General features: G+C 46.7%; 2 protein-coding genes and 1 pseudogene across 9 annotated transcripts in view; all 3 read right to left on the reverse strand.

The window, feature by feature from the left end:
* Positions 1 to 5,205, reverse strand: part of LOC143398315 (cytochrome P450 2D17-like) — a 20,269-nt gene extending 15,064 nt beyond the window's left edge. Inside the window, exon 1 of the mRNA XM_076855312.1 lies at positions 5,124 to 5,205. The gene's annotated coding sequence lies outside the window, so the exon portion shown is untranslated. The remainder of the gene's footprint in view (positions 1 to 5,123) is intronic.
* The window catches only part of LOC143398313 (cytochrome P450 2D17-like), a 12,523-nt gene extending 4,183 nt beyond the window's left edge, over positions 1 to 8,340 (reverse strand). Inside the window, exons 1-2 of one of the 7 annotated variants that reach the window (XM_076855305.1) lie at positions 5,124 to 5,213; positions 1,999 to 4,978 (exon numbers count right to left, since the gene is read on the reverse strand). In XM_076855305.1, the coding sequence (XP_076711420.1) occupies positions 1,999 to 2,756 (758 nt within the window). In that variant the 5' untranslated portion in view covers positions 2,757 to 4,978; positions 5,124 to 5,213. Of the gene's footprint in view, positions 1 to 361; positions 1,404 to 1,998; positions 5,303 to 8,316 lie in introns of those variants that run through there. The other 6 variants (XM_076855308.1, XM_076855310.1, XM_076855307.1 and 3 more) reach the window with 6 other exon arrangements.
* Positions 5,716 to 24,380, reverse strand: LOC143398581 (cytochrome P450 2D14-like; annotated as a pseudogene). The gene is made up of 8 exons (XR_013091264.1): positions 24,210 to 24,380; positions 23,959 to 24,119; positions 23,327 to 23,503; positions 23,042 to 23,183; positions 22,645 to 22,831; positions 22,073 to 22,214; positions 11,446 to 11,516; positions 5,716 to 5,730 (listed from the first exon to the last, which is right to left on the reverse strand). The product of XR_013091264.1 is annotated as a cytochrome P450 2D14-like (transcript).
* Between the last annotated feature and the right edge of the window lie 135 nt (positions 24,381 to 24,515).

The raw sequence follows: 24,515 nt of genomic DNA on the forward strand, positions 1-24,515 counted from the left end.
GACTGCCTGGGCCCTTCCCTTATAAAGGAGCTGAGGCTGCCCTTCGCCCTCTGCGTGGAGCCAACACACTGTTATCTGTGCAGGCAGAGAGTGCAGGGAGGGGCCAGGGCAGGGGCAGCCTCCCAGGCCCTTGGCCCTCCTGCCCTCTCCAGGTGACACCCAGGGGAGCATGGAGACAGGGAATCGCCCCCGTCCCTGCTCCTTACCCTCTGAAGGAGGCCCAGGCTCCTCACAGCACCAAGGTGTGCCTTGAGTGCCCTCCGCACCTCACAGGGCCCCCTCTCTGACGTGGCCACACCTGCCCCTGAGCACTGCCCCTCCTTCCTTGCCTCCCTCCCTCTCCTCAGGGCCTTCAACTCACACTTGCCATGCACACCAGCCTGGGTCCTCCATGTATGGTGGTATAGGAGAGTCTACAATCGGGGTCTCATCCTTTCTGCTGCCCCCATTATGGTCTGGATGTGAGATGTCCCCCAGAAGCTCACATGTGACACATGCAAGAAGGTTCTGAGTCTTAACCCAATCGGTGAATTATTCCCCCGATATGGATTAATAGACTTAATTGAAGAGGCAGCATGTGGCTGGAAGAGGTGGGAATCGGGATGTGGCTTTGGGGTGTACAGTTGTATCTGGGGAGTGGAGACCTCCTTCTCTGCTTCTGGATCACCATGAGCTGCTTCCCTCAACCCCACTCTCCTGCCATGATGCTCAGCCTCACCTCCAGCCCTGAGAAATGCAGCTGTGGACTAAGACCTCTGAAACCGTGAGCCCTCAAATAAACCTTTTCCTCTACAGTCGTTCTACTTTTAGTCACAGCAGCGAAACAGCTGACTGAAACACCCCTGCCCCGTTGCCCACGGCTGATGGCTCCCCCTAGGGCAGGCCTGCTCCAGCAAGGCCCATTCCCTCTCAGGCCAACCTGGCTTCAGAGGAAGGCACCTTGGGTTGGACCTGAGACAAGGACCTTCCTCTAGATCCAGCCTGGCCTGAGAGGAACCTCCTCCCTGCACAGGGCCCCGGACACCAGGAGTAATCAGAGACCAGGGAAGGAGCCCGATCATGCCTTCTAGGGACAGAAAGGCTCAGGGAGATGGCTGCCCCATTGGCTCTCATCAGGGAACTTCTGGCACCTGATGACTGAGCCCTGGTGTTAATCCTAACATAGGTCTTCCAGCCTTCCCCGATTTCTCCAAGTTTTGTGGTGTCACCTATGAAGTTTGGTCAGAAAGGTGATGGTGCTGGCTAAGCAGCTGGCCTCTAGTGTGGGCATCCAGGCCAAGTGAGCCCCTGAGCAGCTCTGGAGTGTTTAATTGCTAGTATAAGAGTATTAAGAGGGGATCTTTCAGAGTAGCTGGATCACAAGGACTTTGTCATGGTTGGATCACCGTTACTGCAGGAGTGGGCTAGTTTTTTTTTGTTTTTTGTTTTGTTTTGTTTTGTTTTTAAAGAGAGAGTGGAGAGAGAGAGAGAGAGAGAGAGAGAGAGAGAGAGAGAGAATTTTTTAATATTTATTTTTTAGTTTTTCGGCAGGCACAACATCTTTGTTTGTATGTGGCGCTGAGGATCAAACCCGGGCCGCACACATGCCAGGCGAGCGCGCTACCGCTTTAGCCACATCCCCAGTCCAGTGGGCTAGTTTTTATAGGACTAGGTTTGTTATAAAATCAAGTACAGCCCACTTTCTCTCTGCCTCAGGTGCTCACTTGCCCTTCCCCATGTTAGGCTCAGCATGAAGGCCCTCCCACAATCAGCTCCTTGCTCTGGGACCACCCATCTTCCGGAACCATGAGCTGAACAAAGTACTATTGCTTATAAGTTACCCCATCTCTGCTACTTTGCTACCAAAGCAGAAAATGGATTCATACAGGAGAATCCATGGATTAACTATTTGTCAACAACCTGGGTAGATGGAACAAGAAAGGAGACCGAAGGGCACTAGTGTAGTAGGTAACAACCCCCAAAGGGAAGTGACTTCAACAGGACAGTGGGGCAGAGAACCTGGGGATGGGCCCCTCCACTGATATAACCAGTAAACTGCAAAAGAGGATCCGGATCCACCATTTCAGAAGTCGGCCTCCAGCTGGGTCAGGACGGCAACCAAGGCAGCTCTGATAAAGGCGGAGGCTGTGGCTCTTTGCTAAGGGCAAAGTCTGTGCAAACACATCCAGTCCCCTGTTCTTGTGCAGAGAATGGCCTGAGTTCTTGGACCACGTGGCTGGTAGCAGGGTGGGTGAAGACCTTGCCCTCCACAAATGTGAGACTGTGCTCCGGCAGGGTGGCAGACACTGAAGGACCCACAGACCTCTGCTGGCTGGGGAGCTCCCGGCTCTAGTAGATTCTTTCCCAGTAGCACCCATCAGGAGAGTCAGAGGCAATAGTAGCTCGTTTTCCCTCTTAGGAGCCAGGCGTTTAAGACCATGTTTGTGGGAAGGTGTGTGGAGCAGGCCTAGGTGCCCGAAAGGCCAGGGTGCTGGCTGGTATTCCTGTGCTGCTCCTGCCTCGGCACCAACCGCAGTGGGGCCAGGAGTGTGACCCTGGCCCACGGCTGCCTTCCCCCAGCTCATCTCAACTCCTTGCCCGGCACTGCCAGCCTCACTGAGGGTGTGGACAGAAAAGCACTTGGTCCTGCTCTGAGATGGGCTCCCAGTTTTCATGAAGCACTGATACCCTGAAGAGGGGAGTGACACACCCCCAGCAAATGTCTGTAAAATAATCGGAGCAGAAAAAGGAGGCCCAGCCACTGAGCCTGGAAGCATTCGTGCAGCTCCGCTTGCTGTGGATGGAGGCCTCTTCCTGATGCAGACGCTCTGGGTGCTCAGAGGCCACAGCTCCTGGAGAGCGAGGCTGCCAACAAAGTGGGAGAACTTGGGAGTTTTGAGAAAGAATTTTTACTTTGAATCCACATATGCAACACGAAGAAACTGTGTTTCTTCAAATCATTGTTTAAGGAAACAGTGGCGAGGGTCCCTTCCTGTCACTGTGAAATCAGCATTTGTAGGCTTCCCTTATCCGGAATTACAGTTTACAAAGGAAATGCTTCCATTTCCTACAAAATATAAACCTCAAAAGAAAAAGAATCATCTACAGTTCACTGACTGAACTCAGGGACAGTGGAGCAGAAAACTCAGCAACCTCAGTCAACAAGGAATACATGCTCTGCAGAAGTAGTTTTCACCAAGTCCTGAATGTGGGGTGGGGTGCTGTCTGTGCGGGGGCACGCCTGGGGCCCTGGGTATGAAGCTCAACACTGGGAGAGAAAAGGTCGCACACGGTCAGCTCCAGCCTTGATATAAAAATGAACAGTTTCTGGGGAAGGTAAGAATTCTATTTCCAGAGTTGTCAGGGCAAAGCACTCCCAATGCCCAGAGCAAAAAAAAAAAAAAAAAAAAAAATCACAAAACATAGAAAGAAACAGGAAAGTATGGCTGGTTCACAGAGGGGAAAAATGTGATGGAAACCATCCCTGCAGAAATCTAGACACTGGAATTTTTGACAAGAATGTAAGTGTTGAAAGAATCCAAAGACAAAGGACTGAGGGGAAAAGGAGGCGGAGTAATGTAGGAGAAAACAGAAAATGCCACCAAGGAAAACATGTAAAGAACCAAACAGAAAATACGTAGCTGACAGCTGTGCGGGAACTGGGTCTGATCCCTACAACCACATAAAAACTTAAAAAAAGTCTTGTGTCCATCTACAACTAAAAAATTAAAATAAAATAAAGAAATTATGGACCTGAAAAGTACAATGAAGGAAACAAAAACCCAGTCGATGGGTTCCACTGCAGTGTGGGCATCTGCCAGGCTGCCCACATCTAAACACCACAGACTGGTGGCTTAAAGAACATGTACGTACTTTGTCATAATTCCAGAGGCTAAAAGTCCCAGATCAAGCTTCAGCAGGGGCAGTTTCTGATAGGGTCTCTCTTCCTGGCTCACAGTCAGCTGCCTTCCTGTTGTGTTGTAATATGGCAAAGAATGCAGGGTGGGTGCAAGGTCCAGCTCTGCTGTCTCTTCTTAGAAGCTAATCCTAGTGGATCTGGCCCCTCTTGTATGTCCTTGTTTACATGAACTATCTCTGTAAAGGCCCTACCTCCAAAGAATCCACAGATGCACTCTCTGACCAGGCAGAAGGGATCAATGAATTCAAGGTAATACTCTAAAGCCATCCAGTATAAGGAGCAAAATGAAAACCTAAGTAGACCTGAAGGCCCTCAGGCATCCAGTACAAGCACCACAGTGGACTCAGAGGAAGAGAGAACAGGAAACAAGGATATGAAGAAAAAATTCTGAACATTTGTTCAGCAATCTGGCCCAAAACAGAATCACAGGAAAGAAGCTCTGTGAAATCAAAGTAGCTAAACCCAAAGACACCCCCACAGACCCGGGGCATCCCATACTGGAAACACAGAGCCACAGAGAGACTTGTCCTCATTGCATCACAACCCTGGGATTCCTTCAACCAATAAATACCACGCTGCTGCTGTGTGTCAGGTACCGTCCTAGGCGCTGATGATGGGGAACTTCAGTCCTAATAAGGATGATATTCTGGGGACAGAGGCCATAAAACACCGAACATTGAGCATGCGGCACTCAGGGGCGCGCCGAGAGGCCGCAACACAGTTGGCTGCGGGGGCTGCAGAGCTGGAGGCCAGGCCTGGGAACATTCCACACACTCTGACGGGGAAGAGCAGGTGATAAGCCGCTTGCACTGTGCAGAGGAGGTTCTGGCAGAGTCAGGCGCGGGTCCCCGAGGCCCGGGGCCGCGGGGACAGAGGGGACGCACGAACTACGAGGCCTGGGCAACCAGGTGGGCCATGACTCTCAGCCTTCCGCTCTATGGGTGCCAACGCGGGTCCTCCGACCCTGACAGAAACTGGAGACAGCCACGGCGTGACACAGGAGACCTGGCTACCGCCTCCTGCTCCTACTCGCTCCTCTGGCCAGCTGGATCGGGCACAGGAGGCGGGCAGCGCGGCCACCTAGGAGGGAGGAGCGCGCAGCCTGGTGGGGGAGAGTCACACAGGCCGCGCCCCTCGCCCGCCCGCCGCAGCGGAGGTCTTGACCTCGAGCGTCCCAGGCCGCGCCTCGCGTCTCGCTGCTTCATCCGAGAGCAGCTCCCCATACCTGCAGGAGACGGGCGGCCAGGGCTGGCGGCGACGGGTGCTGCTGCCAGAGAGCAAGCGAGGTGAAGGCGAGAAAACCTCCGCCTGCTCACAGGCCTGAGGTGCTTCTGGCCCTCGCTGACCCCGCTCCCTCCCAGAGGCCTCTGGGACTCGTAGTCTGTTCATTTCCCCGCCCCCGCCCAGAGGCTTCTGGGACTCGTAGTCTTCCCGTTACCCTGCCCCAGTTTACCCTGGGATTTGTAGTGCATGTGGAATTCAGAGGTCCCAGGGACTTGGAGACCACCCATGTGCACAGAGGCTTCCACGCTCTGGCTACAGACCCCTGGTACTTGTCGTCCAATCTGTGCACCTAGTTACCTCTAGGACTTGGTGGCCACCTCTTCGACCAGAGGCCACAGGACTGGTACTATGCCTATGCGCACAGGTGTTCCCGGGCTCTTTGTAGGACAAGGCACCCTCAGTGGCACTATGCCCACAGCTGGTATTAAGGGGACAAGTTGAAAAGCCCGTGAAGACGCGGCTCATCACATACCAGAAACCTAAATGAGAGCCACAGTTTTTCATCAGAGGTCGCCAGACCCAAAGACACACAATCACAGGTTACAGGCCTGAAAGACAATGAAGACTGTCATCCGGACTATGTGGCAAAACCATCCATTACAAATGAAGACGAAATAAAGACATTTCCAGATAAACACTGAGGGAGTTCATTATTAGTGGGCCTTGTTAAGACAGAATGCACATAGAAATCTCCAGAGACATACTCTCCTGTTATGAAAACAAAGCATATTGACAGGAAAAGCCTGCCAGGCTGCCCAGTTGAGTGCACAGCAGACAGAGTTATCTTGATAGGGTTTTTATGTCCTTTAACAAGGAATAAGTGTTAGGTGCAGGGCAGGCTGAATGAATGTAGCTGCAGGATAACCCAGGCACTCAAACCCCCCCGTCTTGTCCTTTATCACCTTACATCAAGTCTGAACACTCAACCCCACTCAAGACTGAACACTCGTCCCTCACCCTTCAGGTGCAACAGAAACCCACTTCTGACCCCTGCGCCATCTGCCTGAAGGCAGAGGATGACGCCCTTAGCAACTACTGTATGATCCAATCACTGTACGCCAACAAGGCAGCTTGCAGACCCAGAAATCCCATCAGATTTTAGCTATAAAAACTCCCTCCTGCCGGGACCCCCTCTCTTGCTCTCTCTTTCTTCTCTTGCTTTCATTCTCTCTCCCTCTCACCCTCTCTCTTGCTCTCTCTTTTTTCTCTTGTGTTCTCTCTCTCTCTCACCGCCACTCCCTCCCTCTCTCTCTTGCTCTCTCTTCTCTCTTTCCCTGCTCTCTTTCTCTCTCTTTTCTCCTCTTTTGCACTGCTGCAATAAAGATCTCTTGGTGGCTCCAAGTATCGTGGTCACTTTCCTTTCAATAAGAGCAAGCTGGACATGGCCTGGAGTGTAGCAGCTAGAATTGACCTTGAATGCAGGGGGCTAGGCAATAACAGAATTTTGTATTTAGGGACCTTGGAAGGAGCGGTGGTTATGGGAACAGCGTATCTTAAGTTTCTTTTCCTTGGAAGTTGATAAGTTTCAGTTTCGAGTCAAGATGGAGTCCCAAAGCCAATGTGGAGTTACTAATGTCTAGGATATCCCATCATTTCCCACTCTGTGTTTTATTATGATAGAGGGCTGGAGGTCAGTTTTCTATAACTACTTCCTGCTGGGAAGGGGCAGTGCAGTGGTCTCTGGGCAAAAGGTGTGGGGGCCTTTGGGTTTAGGGATTTTTAGACTTTCCAGGTGTGATTGTTCTGTAACCTTGGTGGGAGTCTCTCAGGTTGGAGTCTTGTGTAGTTACCCAAAAACCATTTGGTTGACCATCTGTTTGGTGAAAATCTTTACCTGGGCCATCAGGAAAGAGACAGTTGAGGATGCAAGGACTATGAGAATCATTAGAAAATGCCCAATGAGGGGGGCTATCCAGGGCCGGAAGCACCCTAGGAGGCCCATACCCAAACAAAAGTGGTCTCTTTTAGCTATTTTTGTGGCCAGTTTTTTTTTTTTTTTTTTTTTTTTAAGATCTTCGACTGTGTCCCTAACTATGTTGGATTCTTTGACATAAAAACAGCATTCCTCCTGGAGAAAGACACATAGGCCTCCTTTTTTTCCCCCAGCATAAGGTCAAGGGCCTGTGGATTTTGAAGGGCCATAGCCACCAGGAAGCCCACCTGATTATGTAAAGTCAGCACTAAGTCAGTGCCCTACTGGATATCTGTAATAACTGGTGCTATTTTTATCATGAATAGAGGTTCCTAATTCTGCTGCTCTTGTATTAACCCTGGTGGGTGTTTTTAGCCCTATGAGTAAGGGAATAACTTGAGGGCTCTTCTAGGTCGGGTGTATGTTGTTATTGGAACGGATAGACTTTGGTTGTGGGGTTAAACATCCGTTTGGGAAGTAAAGAAAATTAAGGTATAGGGGCCAGTTTATGACCTTCGAAAAGGATAAAAATCCTGAGAAGTTAGAGGTCATTAGGGCGTGGCACTGACATAAGTGTACCTCTTAAGTTTTATTTAAAAGAATTATTGTTTTTCTTTTAAAATGCCCATGTGTGCCTGTGTTTTACTCTCCTGCCAGGTGTTTAAAACCAAGTTGGTTAAAAATTGACCTTGTTCCTCCCTGCTGGTAAGAGTCAGCTGATGTGGATGTGTAACCGATGTGATTCTGCAATCTTTGTAATGTTTTGAATAACCAATAATAAAAAAAAAAGAGTCAGCTGAGTTCCCATAGAGGTCATTCTTGAGAAACTTGAGAGTAGCTTCTTAGCTCTACTAGTGCCATTTACGCTAGGATGGGTCAAGGTCTCACTGACCAAATGGATTCCCTTGGAAGCATCAGGGATGTTTCCTTTCTCCAATGACCCTCCTCTTTGTAGCAGGTGCATGGATTGGCTTTCTGTTCTCCAGTGGTCTCATTAATCTCCCTGATTGGGAGGTCATGTGGCCCAGAGCTGTAGAGCACCTTAGAGGAGCACTCTCATTCCCTGGGTTTAGGCTGACTCAGAGGGTAAGAGCCCAATATTGGTTTTCTTGGTCCCCCTTTTCCTAACTTTAATCTTTAAGCCTTGGTGTTAAACATACATCAAGCCAGTTTTACCATTCTTAAAGTAAGAGTATTGGGCTTTCACTTTAATGTCAATAACCTTATAGTCTTGGGCTGGGGTTGTGGCTCAGCGGTAGAGCGCTTGCCTAGCACGTGTGAGGCCCTGGGTTCAATCCTCAGCACCACCTAAAAATAAATAAATAAAAATAAAGGTATTGTGTCCAACTACAACTAAAAAACAAATATTTTAAAAATAACCTTATAGTCTTTTACCCCTTAATTAAGTAATTTGGGTCTGTATCTGTACTGGAAGTTAGCCTTATATCCTATTTGTTTAGTAGGTGATATACCTTAAACTAACTCAGGTTCGGTGTTCTTGAAGCAGTACCTCTGCAAAACATTAACAGGCAACAGTTATAAAGTTCACAAGGAAAATACAAAATAAAATTAACAAGAGTAAAAATATGTTCAGATTGTGTAATAGCTAGCTTGAATTTTGGCTGCCTTATACATTATAACCCTGTTTGAGATTATAGTAATCTTTACAACAAGTATCAATCTTCAGAACATAACTTTAAATGAGCTTAGGTCTATCTACTTTGAGATTATCTTAACATGGAATATCGTGAGGGAGTCTGAATTGAGGTGAGATGGGGATCTTGGCAAATTTTAGGAAAAGTGTTTTAGCTTTAAAGTTAATCCTTGTTTCTTTCTAAATGTCATTTTACAAAGTTTGTATATATTATTTCTTGAGTCTATATGAACATTAGTTAACATAACATTACATTTAGAACATGAGTCAGAGAAAGGCTGAGAGATTATGTATCTTTCTTTGTGGACAAGGGGCAATATATTTTCATGTTTTACAATATTACCTTTAAATAGGTTAGGTTCTCCTTATTATCTTTTTAAAAATGTATTCAAATTTCAATTTCAGTGTAACAAGTAACACAAAATTGTATATATAACTTACTAACAACAGGTTACTTTATCCAGCTATGAAACATTAAATGACATGAATAAATATCAACCCAATTTGTTATTTCTATAGAAATCTAAGAAAATTTAGAATTCAGGGTGTATGGTAACAATAATTATATGTCTGTATGGGTTAATAAAATCAAAGGATAGCCTTAAATCTCTTATACATTTAGGACACAGTGTTAATGATCAGAAATTGACTTACAGTAAACAGACATAAGACAGATCTTTAAATAACAGTGTGACCCTTCTATGGCCCGGTAGAAAAGAGAGAGCAGTTATTGGTTAACTTGCTGGTAAGCTTATATAAACTTTGATTTTATAAACTTTTACATAACATTTAGATAAGGCTTAGACAGATATGTATACATACTCCTAGTCACGTATGTTTGGGGTATCTATTGTTATAATTTAAATGACAACCAATTATAAAGTGATCATTTAAGACTTTCAAACAGGTGCAAAGCCTAATTTTTTAAGACTTAGTTTCCTCAAGTAATGAAACCTAACAAATACAAATACAAGAAAATTATCTTGTTAGATAAGAGTGAACCAATGTTTTAGACTTTACTTCCTGTCAGTACACCAAAGTTCAAATAACTGTGCTAATAAAAGACCCCCGACAAATGGAAACTTCACAAACCAGCCCAGGTCTCTTCCTGGATGTATGAAGTCGGCTGAGTGTGGGAGGGAAGGTTGGGGGAGGGAAGAAGTAGGTCTCTTTTCATGCCCACAAAGGGTTTGCTATAAAGCCCTTGACTGTCCAGGCGCACAGTGGAAGTTCAGCTTGTCGTTGATATCTGTGCCCCGGGGACTGTCGGAGTTGCCTTCTGTCACCTTGAGCCTTCCTCGTGCCCCATGCACCAAACTTCTCCCATACAGCAGTTGATACTCCATACCCCTGAGGGCTGTTGGGGTTAGGCTTTAGTCCCAAGACCTCACACAGCACCACAGAGTGACCCTGGCTGGCCAGATTCAATGATCCTGGGTGTTTGCCTCTCCCCGACACCAAATTTCTTCCTCATAAAGTGGAGAGCAAAGGGTACGGGTTGGGAAAGCAGTGAGTTTAGAGATTGAGTGGTAGCACGCAGGAGCTTCAGAGGACCTTGGGGGTGCTGGACAGTCACAGTCACTTTCCTGGTCTCATCAGCTGTTTAATTGACCGTGGAGGAAGGAAAGGGTCACGGGAAGTAGGAGCATTACCTTGCTCTCGGTTCCTGGTCAGGGAACCGATCCAATCACAAACACAAACTTTTTAAGATTCAGCCTTGCAAACCTCCTGTGACTTACTAAAACATTTGTAGTTCATTTATATCCTTAGTTTTGTCCTCTTTCATCTTGGATTTTAGCAAAAGAATATTAATTTACCAGGCAAAATATTTTTTTTCATTTAGAAACCTTTTTTGACCTTTTAATTATTCATATTAAAATATGTTTGCATACCTATAACCTTTTATCTCTTTTAGTTTTAGACCTTTTCTTCTGGTGTCCTGTTACCCTTGCCTGTTAGAGGCCGTGCCTTTGGGCACCTTTAACTCAGTGCTTGACTGTTCAGACTCCTTATCATATCATTGAATAAATGTCCACACATACAGAATCTCTTTCATATATTTTACCTTTGACAGATTAATTTTTAAATGTAAGATTGTATAATTATCTGCAAAACCATTTAAAGTCCAGATAGTGATAGTGAAACATCTTAAACAGGCCCATACCTCTAGGTGGCCCAAGATTTTAAGAGACTACTGATAAGATCAATGTAACATGGCCCTCATCCTAAAGGGCCAGTAACAGATAAACAAGAAAGAATTACCAAAACCATGCCTGACAGGTGAGAACCTTTAAAGCAGAAAAACCTGTACATACAAATTTCTTTTTTAGCTCAGGTAGTGAAGGACACAGGGGGTGGAGGGTGTGGGAGCCCTGCAGCTGGCTCAGAAGCTGCTCTCTCCTCCCTGCCGGCCTGATTCCCAGAGCCAGGAGTCCAGGAGTACTGACCTTCAGGGACCTAAAGTCTGGTGCCATCAGGTTCAAATAAAATAACGGTATTTTATCTTGTGAGTTTTTCAGAACATACATGTCAGTAGAATTTTAACCCTTCATTATCTTGATTTTAGTGATGACCGGAAACAAAGCAATCTCCAATGTTACATTGAGCGACAATTGAACTTTATGTGCAGAAAAAATGAAAGTTTCAAAAAAACACTGTCAAGGGCTGGGGATGTGGCTCAAGTGGTTGCGCGCTCACCTGGCAGTGTGCAGCCCGGGTTCGATCCTCAGCACCACATACACATACAAAGATGTTGTGTCCGCCGAAAACTAGAAAATAAATATTGAAAAATTCTCTCTCTCTCTCTCTCTCTCTCTCTCTCTCTCTCTCTCTCTCTCTCTCTCCCCCCCCAATCTCTCTTTAAAAACAAAAACAAAAACACTGTCAAAAGTTTGGGGGAAATTCAGCAAAGTAGAGGATACAAAGTCAGCATGCACAAATCAACTGTGCAAATTACCTGAGAATGAAATAATAATTTTATCTAAAATACTCTCAAGTAAAATAAAATAAATGAAGGAAATCAGTAATCCAAGGAAGTCCAAGATGTATATAGCAAAAACTACAAAAAATTGCAAAGAAAGGTAGAGAAGACATAAATAAATATCGAATAAATAAAATAGAGAAATCAAAGAAGAATTAATAAATGAAAAGAAATACTTTATTGTTCATGGATTGATACTTGCATATTGCTAGAATAACAACAGATTAACATTCAGGGCTGGGGCTTCGGCTCAGTCAGAGAGCACTTGCCCAGCTTGTATGAGGTCTTGGGATGGATCCCCAGCATCACAAGAAAAAAAAGATTAAATTCGAAATTTGAGGCACAGATTATACGGAATGCCTATAGTTACTGGACAGCCATAAAGGGAAAAATGGTTTCTCAAACCATTGTTTGGGACCATCTGTACACAGCTGAAGTAATCAAATCTGTGTGGTTACTGGCAGGAGGAAAGACACAACAAATGAGAATCCTGGAAATAAATCTTTCTGGACAGTCATGTGACAAGAGTGGACAAAAAATGACATTCCACCACATATACATGAACCTAAAATGCTCCTATCACCTGGTCACATTGAACTCAACATTGAGCACAACTGCCTCCGCCATTCAGTAGGGTGACCTGCGCACAGGCGTGGCCTAGGAGGAGGAGGAGGCGCTACCACCTGGCCCAGGTGTGTAGGGGGCTGCACCTGGGTGTATGCAGGTAAGCCCTGTGGTTCTGCAAACAAGGAATCACCTGACAGCACAGTCCTCAGAACATTCCCCACATTAACCCTTTCACTCCTTGTGGCCAAACGATTTCCAACAACGGTGCCGACACCATTCCACAGGGAAAGCACAGCCCCTTCCAGAAACGATGCTGGGAAAACTGCACGTCCACACACACAGGAGTGCAGCCACCCTCAGCCAGCACATGTGCAAAAATAACATTGGATCAAAGTCCCCACGTATGAACTCAAAACCATGAGGACAAATTGGACTTCATGAAAATTGAACCCTTTGGGCATGGGAGGCCGCTCTCCACAGAGGGAGAAGGCCACACAGAGTGGGAGAAGAGGACCCCAAGAAGCACCTCTCAAGAAGCACCTCTAACTAGAGCAAGGCCCTGCGCATGTGGAGAAGAGACCACCCCTCACCCACCAGACGCCTCCTACCAGAGGACAAGCACCAGCTGGCACGGGGGCCACGCTGGTCTTCCCAGCTACCCAGGAGGCTGAGGCAGGAGGATCACAAGTTCAAGACCAGCCTCAGCAACTTAGCCAGGTCCTGTCTCAGTAAAACAGAAACGGCTGGGCAGGTGGCTCAGTGGCAGAGCTCTTGTCCTAGAAGGCACAAGCCCCTGGGCTCAGCCCCAGTACAGCAAGAGAGGAAGAAAGGCAGGGAGGAGGGGGAGGAACCAACCACAGAAAACAAGGGCTGCCAGCTTGGGCAGGGCGTGGAGCCTGTGCTCTGGCGGGAACCTCAATGGTAGAGCCACCGCGGGAAACAGCACAGTGGGCCTCAATGATGGAAAGAGACTTGCCCCGTGAGCCAGAATTCCACTTCTGAGTCTATGTCCACAGGAGCTGAAGGAGGGTCTCACAGACACCGCTGTACCCCCATGGTCACAGCTACAGGTGGAGGCCACTGTCCTCTGGCAGGTGAGTGGATCAGGAAAGCAGGGGACAGGAGCCCTTATCCACAGAGACCCACCCCAGGTCCCCAGGGGATGCCTGAAGCTGCGCATGAGCCACGCTGCACACTGTGCTGCTGTCCCAACCCACTCGTGCCCACCAGGAGGGTTAATTTGTAGCCTGGGCAGGGACGATAACACGGCTGACCTGGGAGCTGGCCAGCAGCGCCCTGCAGTGAGGGTCTGTGGCTTGGTCTCCTGCCAAGCATCTTACTGTCCGCACCCGCCCTTCACCCTTACTCTACAGTGGGAGATGCGGTGATCTACTACTGTTTTGTTTTGTTTTGTTTTAGGTGCTGGGAGTTGAACCCATGGCCTAGTCTACTGTTACGTAAGTGCTCAAACACTGAGCCACATCCCCAGCCCTTTTCCAAATTTTATTTTGAGACAGGGTCTCACACATTCCCTAGGCTGGCATCAAACTTGCAATCCTCCTGTCTCTGCCTCCTAAGTCACTGGAATTATAGATGAGTGCCAACATGCCCAGTGGTTACTAACCTTCTTACTTGAACACAAGCCCAGCATAATCACTGAAGTTGTTGTTAACTCAGACTGCTGCTAACTGATAAAGCGGCTGTAGCATATACAGCATGGACACGCTGGATGAAGGCATCCCTCATATCCTAAATACGAGTGGGACCGGAAGACCAAGGTGGAAGATGGGAGATTTGGCTAAGCTCCTCAGAACGGCACATGGTTTAAAATTCCTGAATTGTTTATTGGTAGAATTTTCCCTGTAAAATATTTGGACTGTGGTTGTCCACTTTTCAATGAAACCAAGGAAGGAGGAACAGGGATAAGAAAGTAAACTGCGTACCCACACAATTGAATTATTCTGTCTTAAAAAGGAAGGAAGCGGCCACCACCAGCGCCTGCTAGGTAGACAGACCTGCAACCAACAGAACAGGCCCAGCGGCCTGTGGAGGGGTTGAGCCGCCCCCCCCCACCACCACCGAAAGAACAGGCCCAGCGGCCCGCCATCGCCCTGGTTGGGGGAGGGGCAGAGCTGCCACCAGCGCCTGCAAGGTAGACAGACCTGCAACTGACAGACAGAACAGGCCCAGCGGCCGGCGGAGGGGTTGAGCCACCCCCCCCCAAGCGCCTGCAAGGTAGGCGGACCTGCGACGACCAAAAGAACAGGCCCAGTGGCCTACTGGTGTGGTAGGCACATTGCCCCAATTGGAGGAGGGGCAGAGCCACCGCCAGCACCTGCGAGGGAGACTTTGCAACTATACAAGAGCAATATAAATATATAGGGGGAAAAACCAATAACACAACAGTTTCACCAAGCAGAAAGAAACGCGAACAGTATGAAAAGACAAGGAAAGAAAGGACCACAAGCAATACAGGTCAACTCAACTTTAGAAGAGGTAATAGCTGCAGCAGATGGAATGTCAGATAAAGAATTCAGGATATACATGCTTCAGATGATCTGGAGTCTCAAGGAAGACATCAGACAGCAAAATCAGACAATGAAAGACCACTTCGACCACTTCAACAATGAATTACATAAACAAATCCAAGAAGCAAAAGATCAATTATACAGGGAGATAGAGGTTATAAAAAACAAACAAACAGAAATCCTAGAAATGCAGGAAGCAATAAACCAACTTAAAAACTCAATTGAGAAAAAACTGCTACTACCAGCAGAGTAGAACACTTAGAGATAGAACATCAGACAATGAAGACAAAGTATTTCAACTTGAAAAGAACATAGACAGCTCAGCAAGACTGTTAAGAAACCATAAGCAGAACATCCAAGAAATATGGGATAACATAAAGAGACCAAACTTAAGAGTCATTGGGATACAGGAAGGTATAGAGGTCCAAACCAAAGGAATTAGCAATCTATTCAATGAAATAATATGAGAAAACGTCCCAGACTTGAAGAATGAGACAGGATCCCAAATCCTAGAAGCCTACAGGACGCCGAATGTGCAAAATCATAAGAGATCCACACCTAGACACATTATAATGAAGATGCCCAACATACAGAATAAGGAGAGAATTTTAAAAGCTACAAGAGAAAGGAAGCAGATTACATTTCGGGATAAACCAATCAGGATAACAGCTGATCTTTCAACACAGACTCTGAAAGCTAGAAGATCCTGGAATAACATATTTCAAACACTGAAAGAAAATGGGTTACAACCAAGAATTGTGTATCCAGCGAAATTAAGCTTCAGGATGGAAGATGAAATTAAAACCTTCCACGATAAACAAAAGTTAAAATAATTTGCAGCTAGAAAACCATCTCTTCAAAACATCCTTGGCAAAATATTACAGGAAGAGGAAATGGAAAATATCAATGAAAACCAACAGCAGGAGGTAGTATAGTAAAGGGGGGGGGAATAATCAAAGAGGAAAACAAACCATGTTTAGTAACATAAATAAACAAATATGGCTGGAAGAACAACCCATATCTCAATAATAACCCTAAATGTTAATGGCTTAAACTCACCAATTAAGAGACACAGGCTAGTAGAATGGATCACAAAACAAGACCCAACAATATGCTGCCTTCAGGAGACGCATTTAATAGGAAAAGACATACATAGACTGAAGGTGAAAGGTTGGGAAAAATCATATCACTCATATGGACTTCAGAAACAAGCAGGAGTGTCCATACTCATATCAAATAAAATAGATTTCAAGCCAAAGTTAATCAAAAGGGATAAAGAGGGACACTACATACTGCTCAAGGGAACCATACACCAACAAGACATAACAATCATAAATATATATGCCCCAAACAATGGTGCAGCTATGTTCATCAAACAAACTCTTCTCAAGTTTAAGAGTCTAATAGACCACCATACAATAATTATGGGAGACTTCAACACACCTCTCTCACCACTGGACAGATCTTCCAAACAAAAGTTGAATAAGGAAACTATAGAACTCAATAACATAATTAATAACCTAGACTTAATTGACATATATAGAATATACCACCCAACATCAAGCAGTTACACTTATTTCTCATCAGCACATGAATCCTTCTCAAAAATAGATCATATATTATGTCACAGGGCAACTCTTAGACAATATAAAGGAGTAGAGATAATACCATGCATCTTATCTGATCATAATGGAATGAAACTGAAAATCAACGATAAAAGAATTAAGGAAAAATCATGCATCACTTGGAGAATGAACAATAGGTTACTGAATGATCAATGGGTTATAGAAGACATCAAGGAGGAAATTAAAAAATTCTTAGAGATAAAGGAAAACACAGACACAACATATCGGAATCTATGGGACACACTGAAAGCAGTTCTAAGAGGAAAATTCAGTGCTTGGAGTTTATTCCTTAAAAAAAGAAAAAACCAACAAATAAATGATCTAATACTTAATTTCAAAATCCTAGAAAAAGAAGAGCAAAACAACAGCAAAAGAAGTAGAAGGCAAGAAATAATTAAAATCAGAGCTGAAATTAATGAAATCAAAACAAAAGAAACAATTGAAAAAATTGACAAAACTAAAAGTTGGTTCTTTGAAAAAATAAATAAAATCAACAGACCCTTAGCCATGCTAATGAAGAGAAGAAGAGAGAGAACTCAAATTACTAGCATATGGGATGAAAAAGGCAATATTACAACAGACACTTCAGAAATACAGAAGATTATCAGAAATTATTTTGAATCCTTATACTCCAATAAAATAGAAGATAGTGAAGGAATCGATAAATTTCTTAAGTCATATGATCTGCCCAGATTGAGTCAGGAGGATATTGACAACCTAAACAGACCAATATCAATTGAGGAAATAGAAGAAACCATCAAAAGACTACCAACTAAGAAAAGCCCAGGACCGGATGGGTATACAGCGGAGTTTTACAAAACCTTTAAAGAGGAACTAATACCAATACTTTTCAAGCTATTTCAGGAAATAGAAAAAGAGGGAGAACTTCCAAATTCATTCTACGAGGCCAACATCACCCTGATTCCTAAACCAGACAAAGACACTTCAAAGAAAGAAAACTACAGACCAATATCTCTAATGAACCTAGATGCAAAAATCCTCAATAAAATTCTGGCGAATCGGATACAAAAACATATCAAAAAAATTGTGCCCCATGATCAGGTAGGATTTATCCCTGGGATGCAAGGCTGGTTCAATATACGGAAATCAATAAATGTTATTCACCACATCAATAGGCTTAAAAATAAGAACCATATGATCATCTCGATAGATGTAGAAAAAGCATTCGACAAAGTACAGCATCCCTTTATGTTCAAAACTCTAGAAAAACTAGGGATAACAGGAACATACCTCAATATTGTAAAAGCAATCTATGCTAAGCCTCAGGCTAGCATCATTCTGAATGGAGAAAAACTGAAGGCATTCCCTCTAAAATCTGGAACAAGACAGGGATGCCCTCTCTCACCACTTCTGTTCAACATAGTTCTCGAATCACTGGCCAGAACAATTAGACAGACGAAAGAAATTAAAGGCATAAAAATAGGAAAAGAAGAACTCAAATTATCACTATTTGCAGATGACATGATTCTATACCTAGCAGACCTAAAAGAGTCTACAAAGAAACTATTAGAGCTAATAAATGAATTCAGCAAAGTGGCAGGATATAAAATCAACACACATAAATCAAAGGCATTTCTGTATATCAGCGACAAATCCTCTGAAATGGAAATGAGGACAACCACTCCCTTCACAATATCCTCAAAAAAAATAAAATACTTGGGAATCAACCTAACAAAAGAGGTGAAAGACTTATACAATGAAAACTACAGAACCCTAAAGAGAGAAATAGAAGAAGATCTTAGAAGATGGAAAAATATACCCTGTTCATGGATAGGTAGAACTAACATCATCAAAATGGCGATATTACCAAAAGTTCTCTATAGGTTTAATGCAATGCCAATCAAAATCCCAACGGCATTTCTTGTAGAAATAGAGAAAGCAATCATGAAATTCATATGGAAAAATAAAAAACCCAGAATAGCAAAAACAATGCTAAGCAGGAAGTGTGAATCAGGCGGTATAGCGATATCAGACTTCAAACTATACTACAGAGCAATAGTAACAAAAACAGCATGGTACTGGTACCAAAACAGGCGGGTGGACCAATGGTACGGGTGGACCAATGGTACAGAATAGAGGACACAGAAACCAATCCACAAAACTACAACTATCTTATGTTTGATAAAGGGGCTAAAAGCATGCAATGGAGGAAGGATAGCATCTTCAACAAATGGTGCTGGGAAAACTGGAAATCCATATGCAACAAAATGAAACTGAATCCCTTTCTCTCACCATGCACAAAAGTTAACTCAAAGTGGATCAAGGAACTTGATATCAAATCAGAGACATGGCGTCTGATAGAAGAAAAAGTTGGCTACGATCTACATACTGTGGGGTCAGGCTCCAAATTCCTCAATAGGACACCCATAGCACAAGAGTTAATAACTAGAATCAACAAATGGGACTTACTCAAACTAAAAAGTTTTTTCTCAGCAAAAGAAACAATAAGAGAGGTAAATAGGGAGCCTACATCCTGGGAACAAATCTTTACTCCTCACACTTCAGACAGAGCCCTAATATCCAGAATATACAAAGAACTCAAAAAATTAGACAATGAGATAACGAATAACCCAATCAACAAATGGGCCAAGGACCTGAACAGACGCTTCTCAGAGGAGGACATACAATCAATCAACAAGTACATGAAAAAATGCTCACCATCTCTAGCAGTCAGAGAAATGCAAATCAAAACCACCCTAAGATACCATCTCACTCCAGTAAGATTGGCAGCCATTAGGAAGTCAAACAACAACAAGTGCTGGCGAGGATGTGGGGAAAAGGGTTCACTTGTACATTGCTGGTGGGACTGCAAATTGGTGCGGCCAGTTTGGAAAGCAGTATGGAGATTTCTTGGAAAGCTGGGAATGGAACCACCATTTAACCCAGCTATTCCCCTTCTCGGTCTATTCCCTAAAGACCTAAAAAGAGCATACTACAGGGACACTGCTACATCCATGTTCATAGCAGCACAATTCACAATAGCAAGACTGTGGAACCAACCTAGATGCCCTTCAATAAACGAATGGATAAAAAAAAATGTGGCATTTATACACAATGGAGTATTACTCTGCATTAAAAAATGACAAAATCATAGAATTTGCAGGGAAATGGATGGCATTAGAGCAGATTATGCTAAGTGAAGCTAGCCAATCCCTTAAAAACAAATGCCAAGTGTCTTCTTTGATATAAGGAGAGTAACTAAGAACAGAGTAGGGACGAAGAGCATGAGAAGAAGATTAACATTAAACAGGGATGAGAGGTGGGAGGGAAAGGGAGAGAGAAGGGAAATTGCATGGAAATGGAAGGAGACCCTCAGGGGTATACAAAATTACATACAAGAGGAAGTGAGGGGAAAGGGAAAAAAATATAAGGGGGAGAAATGAATTACAGTAGAGGGGGTAGAGAGAGAAGAGGGGAGGGGAGGGGGGAGGGGGGATAGTAGAGGATAGGAAAGGCAGCAGAATACAACAGACACTAGTATGGCAATATGTAAATCAATGGATGTGTAACTGATGTGATTCTGCAATCTGTATAAGGGGTAAAAATGGGAGTTCATATCCCACTTGAATCAAAGTGTGAAATATGATATATCAAGAACTATGTAATGTTTTGAACAACCAACAATAAAAATTAATAAAAGGGCTGGGGATGTGGCTCAAGTGGTAGCGCGCTCGCCTGGCATGCATGCGGCCCAGGTTCGATCCTCAGCACCACATACAAAGATGTTGTGTCCGCCGAAAAATAAATAAATCAATATTAAAAAAAAATTAATAAAAAAAAGAAATTCTAAAAAAAAAAAAAAGGAAGGAAGCACTGAATGAACCTTGAAGACATTATTTTAAGTGAAATAAGTCAGTCACAATAGACAGATGGATGCTTCTAGTTCTCTGGATATCTATCGTTAAATTCATAGAAGCAGAAAGGAGAATAATGGTTGCCAGGGGCTGTGGGGAGAGAAAGTGGGAAGCTTTGGTGTAATAGGTTTTTGTTGTTGTTGTTGTTGTACTGGGGATTGAAACCAGGGGTGCTTAACCACTGAGCCACGTCCCCAGCTCTTTTTTATATTTTACTTAGAAATAGGGTTTCACTGAATGGCTTAGAGCCTCACTAAGTTGATGAGACTGGCTTTAAACTTGTGACCCTCCCAAACCACTGGGATTACAGATGTGTGGCACTGTGCACAGCAGTCTAATAATTTTAAGGATTCGGTTTTTCCAGATGAAAGAGTTCTTTAGATGGGCAGGTGATGGTGCACGATGTCAGTGTGCTTGGTACTGCTCAACTGAGCGCTTGAGACAGTGAAAATGTGGCTGAGGGCAGCTCAGGGTGAACACCAGGAGACAGCACGGTGTGCCCACCTGCAGTCAGGCTTCTTGGGAGGCTGAGGCAGGAGGACTGCCTGAGTCCAGAAGTTCCATCCCAGCCAGGCAACATTGTTAGAACCTGCCCCTCCCCCACAAAAAATACTTGCTGAATATGCACAAGGACTTGGGTTCCACCCCTGGAACCACCACCAAATTAAAAATAGACACACACACACACACACACACAATGTGTGTGTAGTGTGCTTACAGTAAATTTTAGGTACAAGTCTTACCACAATAAAGAAACAACACAGACGCTCACGCAGAGCCATGTGGCCCTTAGAGGACAGTTACGCAGCAGGCCTGGGGATTCCATCCCACATTCTAAAACACATGCCTGACTCCTCTAGGGCTGCAGGAGACCGTCCCTAAGGCCTGGGCACATTCTTCTTGGCAAGCGCCTCTGTGTACCTGGGGCCCTTTACACCAGAGATGGGATCTGGGTAGGGGCACTGGGCCATCTCCTATAGCCTGGGAGGGGACAGGGAGTAAGTTGTGGCAGCTGGCCATGGGGCAGCTCCACCCCACCTGACCAACCCCAAGAAACTGTTGGACATGAGGCTTGGTCAAACTTCCCTGGGGAGCAGGTCCCACTCCCTGTGTCACACCATGTGCCAGGCAGCCAGGGACGGCACTGATGTCTGGCAGAAACCTGTTCACTTGTCCCCAACCTTAGACCAACAGAGTCCAGACTACTGCATGTAGTTGGCCACCAACCCAGCAGCCAGTGATGGGTCTCTGCGGGTGTCATGGAGCCAGATGTCACCTGCTGAGCACCAGGATGCCCATTTCTCATGTGCATTCAAGGGGTCCAGTCAGGAAGGATGAGGCAGGGGGCGAGGGCTGGCTTCAGACACGTGGCTGAGGACCAGACAGATCCAGGGGCATCTCAGAACAAAGTGGCAGTGACAAGACTGGTTTATTGAACATCAGAGCCCCATCTGGGGGCAGAGTTGGGGTCTGCACCTCCTCTAGCGAGGCTCAGCACACAGTTGATATGGGGATGGGGTCAGCAGGAGGGCAAAGATACCATGGTCACTGGGCCGGGCTTGTCCAGGGGGCACTGAGAAGCTAAAGCGCTGCAGGAGGCAGGTGAAGAAGAGGAAGAGCTCCATGCGGGCCAGGGGCTCCCCGAGGCATGTGCGGCGCCTGTGGCGGGGGCACGGGCTCAGTCAGCCTGTCCCTAGCCTCCACCCCTCCACGGAGCCCTGGGGAGGGACAGGGAGGCCCCACAGGCACCTGCTGAGAAAGGCATAAAGGCCTCCCGCTTCACAAAGTGGCCCTGGGCATCCAGGAAGTGTCCAGGGTGAAAGTGGAGGGGCTTCTCCCAGACGGTCTCATCCTTCAGCACAGATGACAGGTTGGTGATGAGCGTCGTTCCCTGGAGGAGATGCCTTCCATGAGCAGGGACTGGGAGGGGGATGTCAGGACCTTTCTGGTGTGGGCAGATTCTAGCCTGCCCACACCTGAACCCGTGGAAGTAACCCTCGGTTCCAGAAGATTCCTGAACCTTATCTAATGCCATGGCAGACTGAGTGACAATTCTCCCATGCATGTCCACACTGTCCTCTTTCCCTGACTGCAGTGGTTCCTCTGACAAGCTATGGCATCTCTTATGTTGTCACTATGCTACTTCAGAGGTTCAGGGAAAGGGGTGGCCTTTCTGATACTTTATATCCCACACCTATTCAGTCTGGGGACAGCCAGTATCCAGGAACCCCAGATTAGATATGTCTCCAAAACACAGTGGCCATGCTGGGGCCACTAGCTTACAGGTGCCCCTGGGATTGGGAGGAGGGCCTCAGGCCTACCTTGGGGATGAGGAAGCCCTGCACTTCAACATCACGGGATGTCATATGGGGCATACCCAGTGGGATAATGTCCCCAAAACGCTGCACCTCGTGAATCACAGCATGGTGAAGGGCATGCGGGCCTGGTCCCCCATCTCTGGCTGCCGCACCTGCCCTATCACTTCATCAATCTCCTGTTGGACGCGGCCTGAACAGAGAAGCAACCCCACAGTATGTCAGCACCCAGGGACCTGCACCCTGACCCTCTCCTATCTCAGGGCTGCGTCCAGATGAGGAAGATATCACTCTTACAGGACCCTTGGCCAAGCCCAAGGAAGGCAGATGTCCCAACTAAGCTAGGGACACTGCCTCTACCTTTCCTCCCTCGACCTCCCAAAGAGCTCCCAGCAAAGCTCACGCTGCACGTCCGGGTGCAGGATCATGAGCAGGAGGGCCCAGGCCAGCGTGGTAGAGGTGGTCACCATCCCTGCAGTTTACAGGTCAACCAACACGATGCGCAGGCTCTCGTCATTGAAGCTGCTCTCAGGGTTCCCCCTGGCCTGGGTCAGGCAAAGAGGACAACACAGGAACAAGGAAGGAAGTCACTGGGTGATGGATACACAGGTTCCACCTTGCCTGGCCTCAGGCCTCACAGGACCCTCAGCCCACGTCCCCTAGCCCGTCTCAGGCAGCCCCACCTCACCTTTCCCACCTCCACCTGGAAGGCGTCAGTCAGGTTTCGCGGTGGCTGGGCTGGGTCCCAGGTCATCCTGTTCTCCTCCAACAGCTCATCCACCAAGGCCATGAAGGCCTTCTGTGCAGGGAAGACCCTGCCAGGCAGCCCTGGGATGCGCAGGAGCACTGGGACCACATTCAGCACCTGTGACAGCCACAGAGGGGACATGGGTCCCTCCTGTGCTCCTCACTCTCCTGGACCACACTCAGGTCCCAGCCTCCTCCAGGGTGGACCCAGGCCTGCCTGTCCCACCCAGTGTCCAGCTCCCTCCCCAGAGCCAGCCTCCAAGCTCTCTGCTGGCCTGGGCTGTCAGAAGGAGCAGCCCACCATGGAAATCTCGAGCTTGTGTGTTAGCTGGACAGTGGGCACAGGCTCATTTTCCTCTCCTGGAGCCCTCTGACCCTGGCCCACCTGTCCTGCTACTGTTTGAGATGTGCTCACCTCGGGGCCTTCCCTCCTACAGTGTCCTCTCCAGGATGCCCTCTCCCATCGCCCCTGCATGCTAATCCTCTCCTGGGAGCCCTGGTTCATGGGGCTGATCCAGCAGGGATACCTCCCTGCCTTGGTGACCCCTCCTAATGCCCCGCCGGCACCCGCACCATGGGCACCAAGACAAAGTGCTCCTTCAGCGCGTCCTCCAGAAGGTGCAACATCTTGACCAAGCGCTGCTCATCATATTCGAAGCGGCGGGCGTAGATGAGGGAGGAGATCACATTGCACACTGCTCTGTTCAGCAGGGTCATGGGGCTAAAGGGGCCTCCTGGGAGGGAGCAGGCCAGTCAAGGTGTGGCCCCTGTCTCCCAGGCCCGCCCATCTCTTCTCCTCCTGTGCCCCTCAGCCCATCACCCACCTGCCTTGTTGGCAAAGGCTGTACAGAGGCAGCTGGCCTTTGTGGTCACCCACTGCTCCAGGGACTTCTTGCCCAGGCCGAAGTTGCGCATGGTGGACACGGAGAAGCGCCGCTGCTCATGCCAGGCTGCGGTGTAGGGTGCCAAAACAACCCCTGGGGGCGGGACAAACACGTGCGTGATCCTTGGCTCCTCCCACCTTGATCCCAGCTCATTTAAAGTCCCTTAGTCCCTTAGTTCCTGCCCCGCTACAAGCTCCTCCCCTACGTTCCCCCTGTGCGCAAGCCTAGGTGTTCTGCTGCATTAGG

The sequence above is a fragment of the Callospermophilus lateralis genome, chromosome 4 (genome assembly GCF_048772815.1).
Source record: "Callospermophilus lateralis isolate mCalLat2 chromosome 4, mCalLat2.hap1, whole genome shotgun sequence".
Classification (NCBI taxonomy): Eukaryota; Metazoa; Chordata; class Mammalia; order Rodentia; family Sciuridae; genus Callospermophilus; species Callospermophilus lateralis.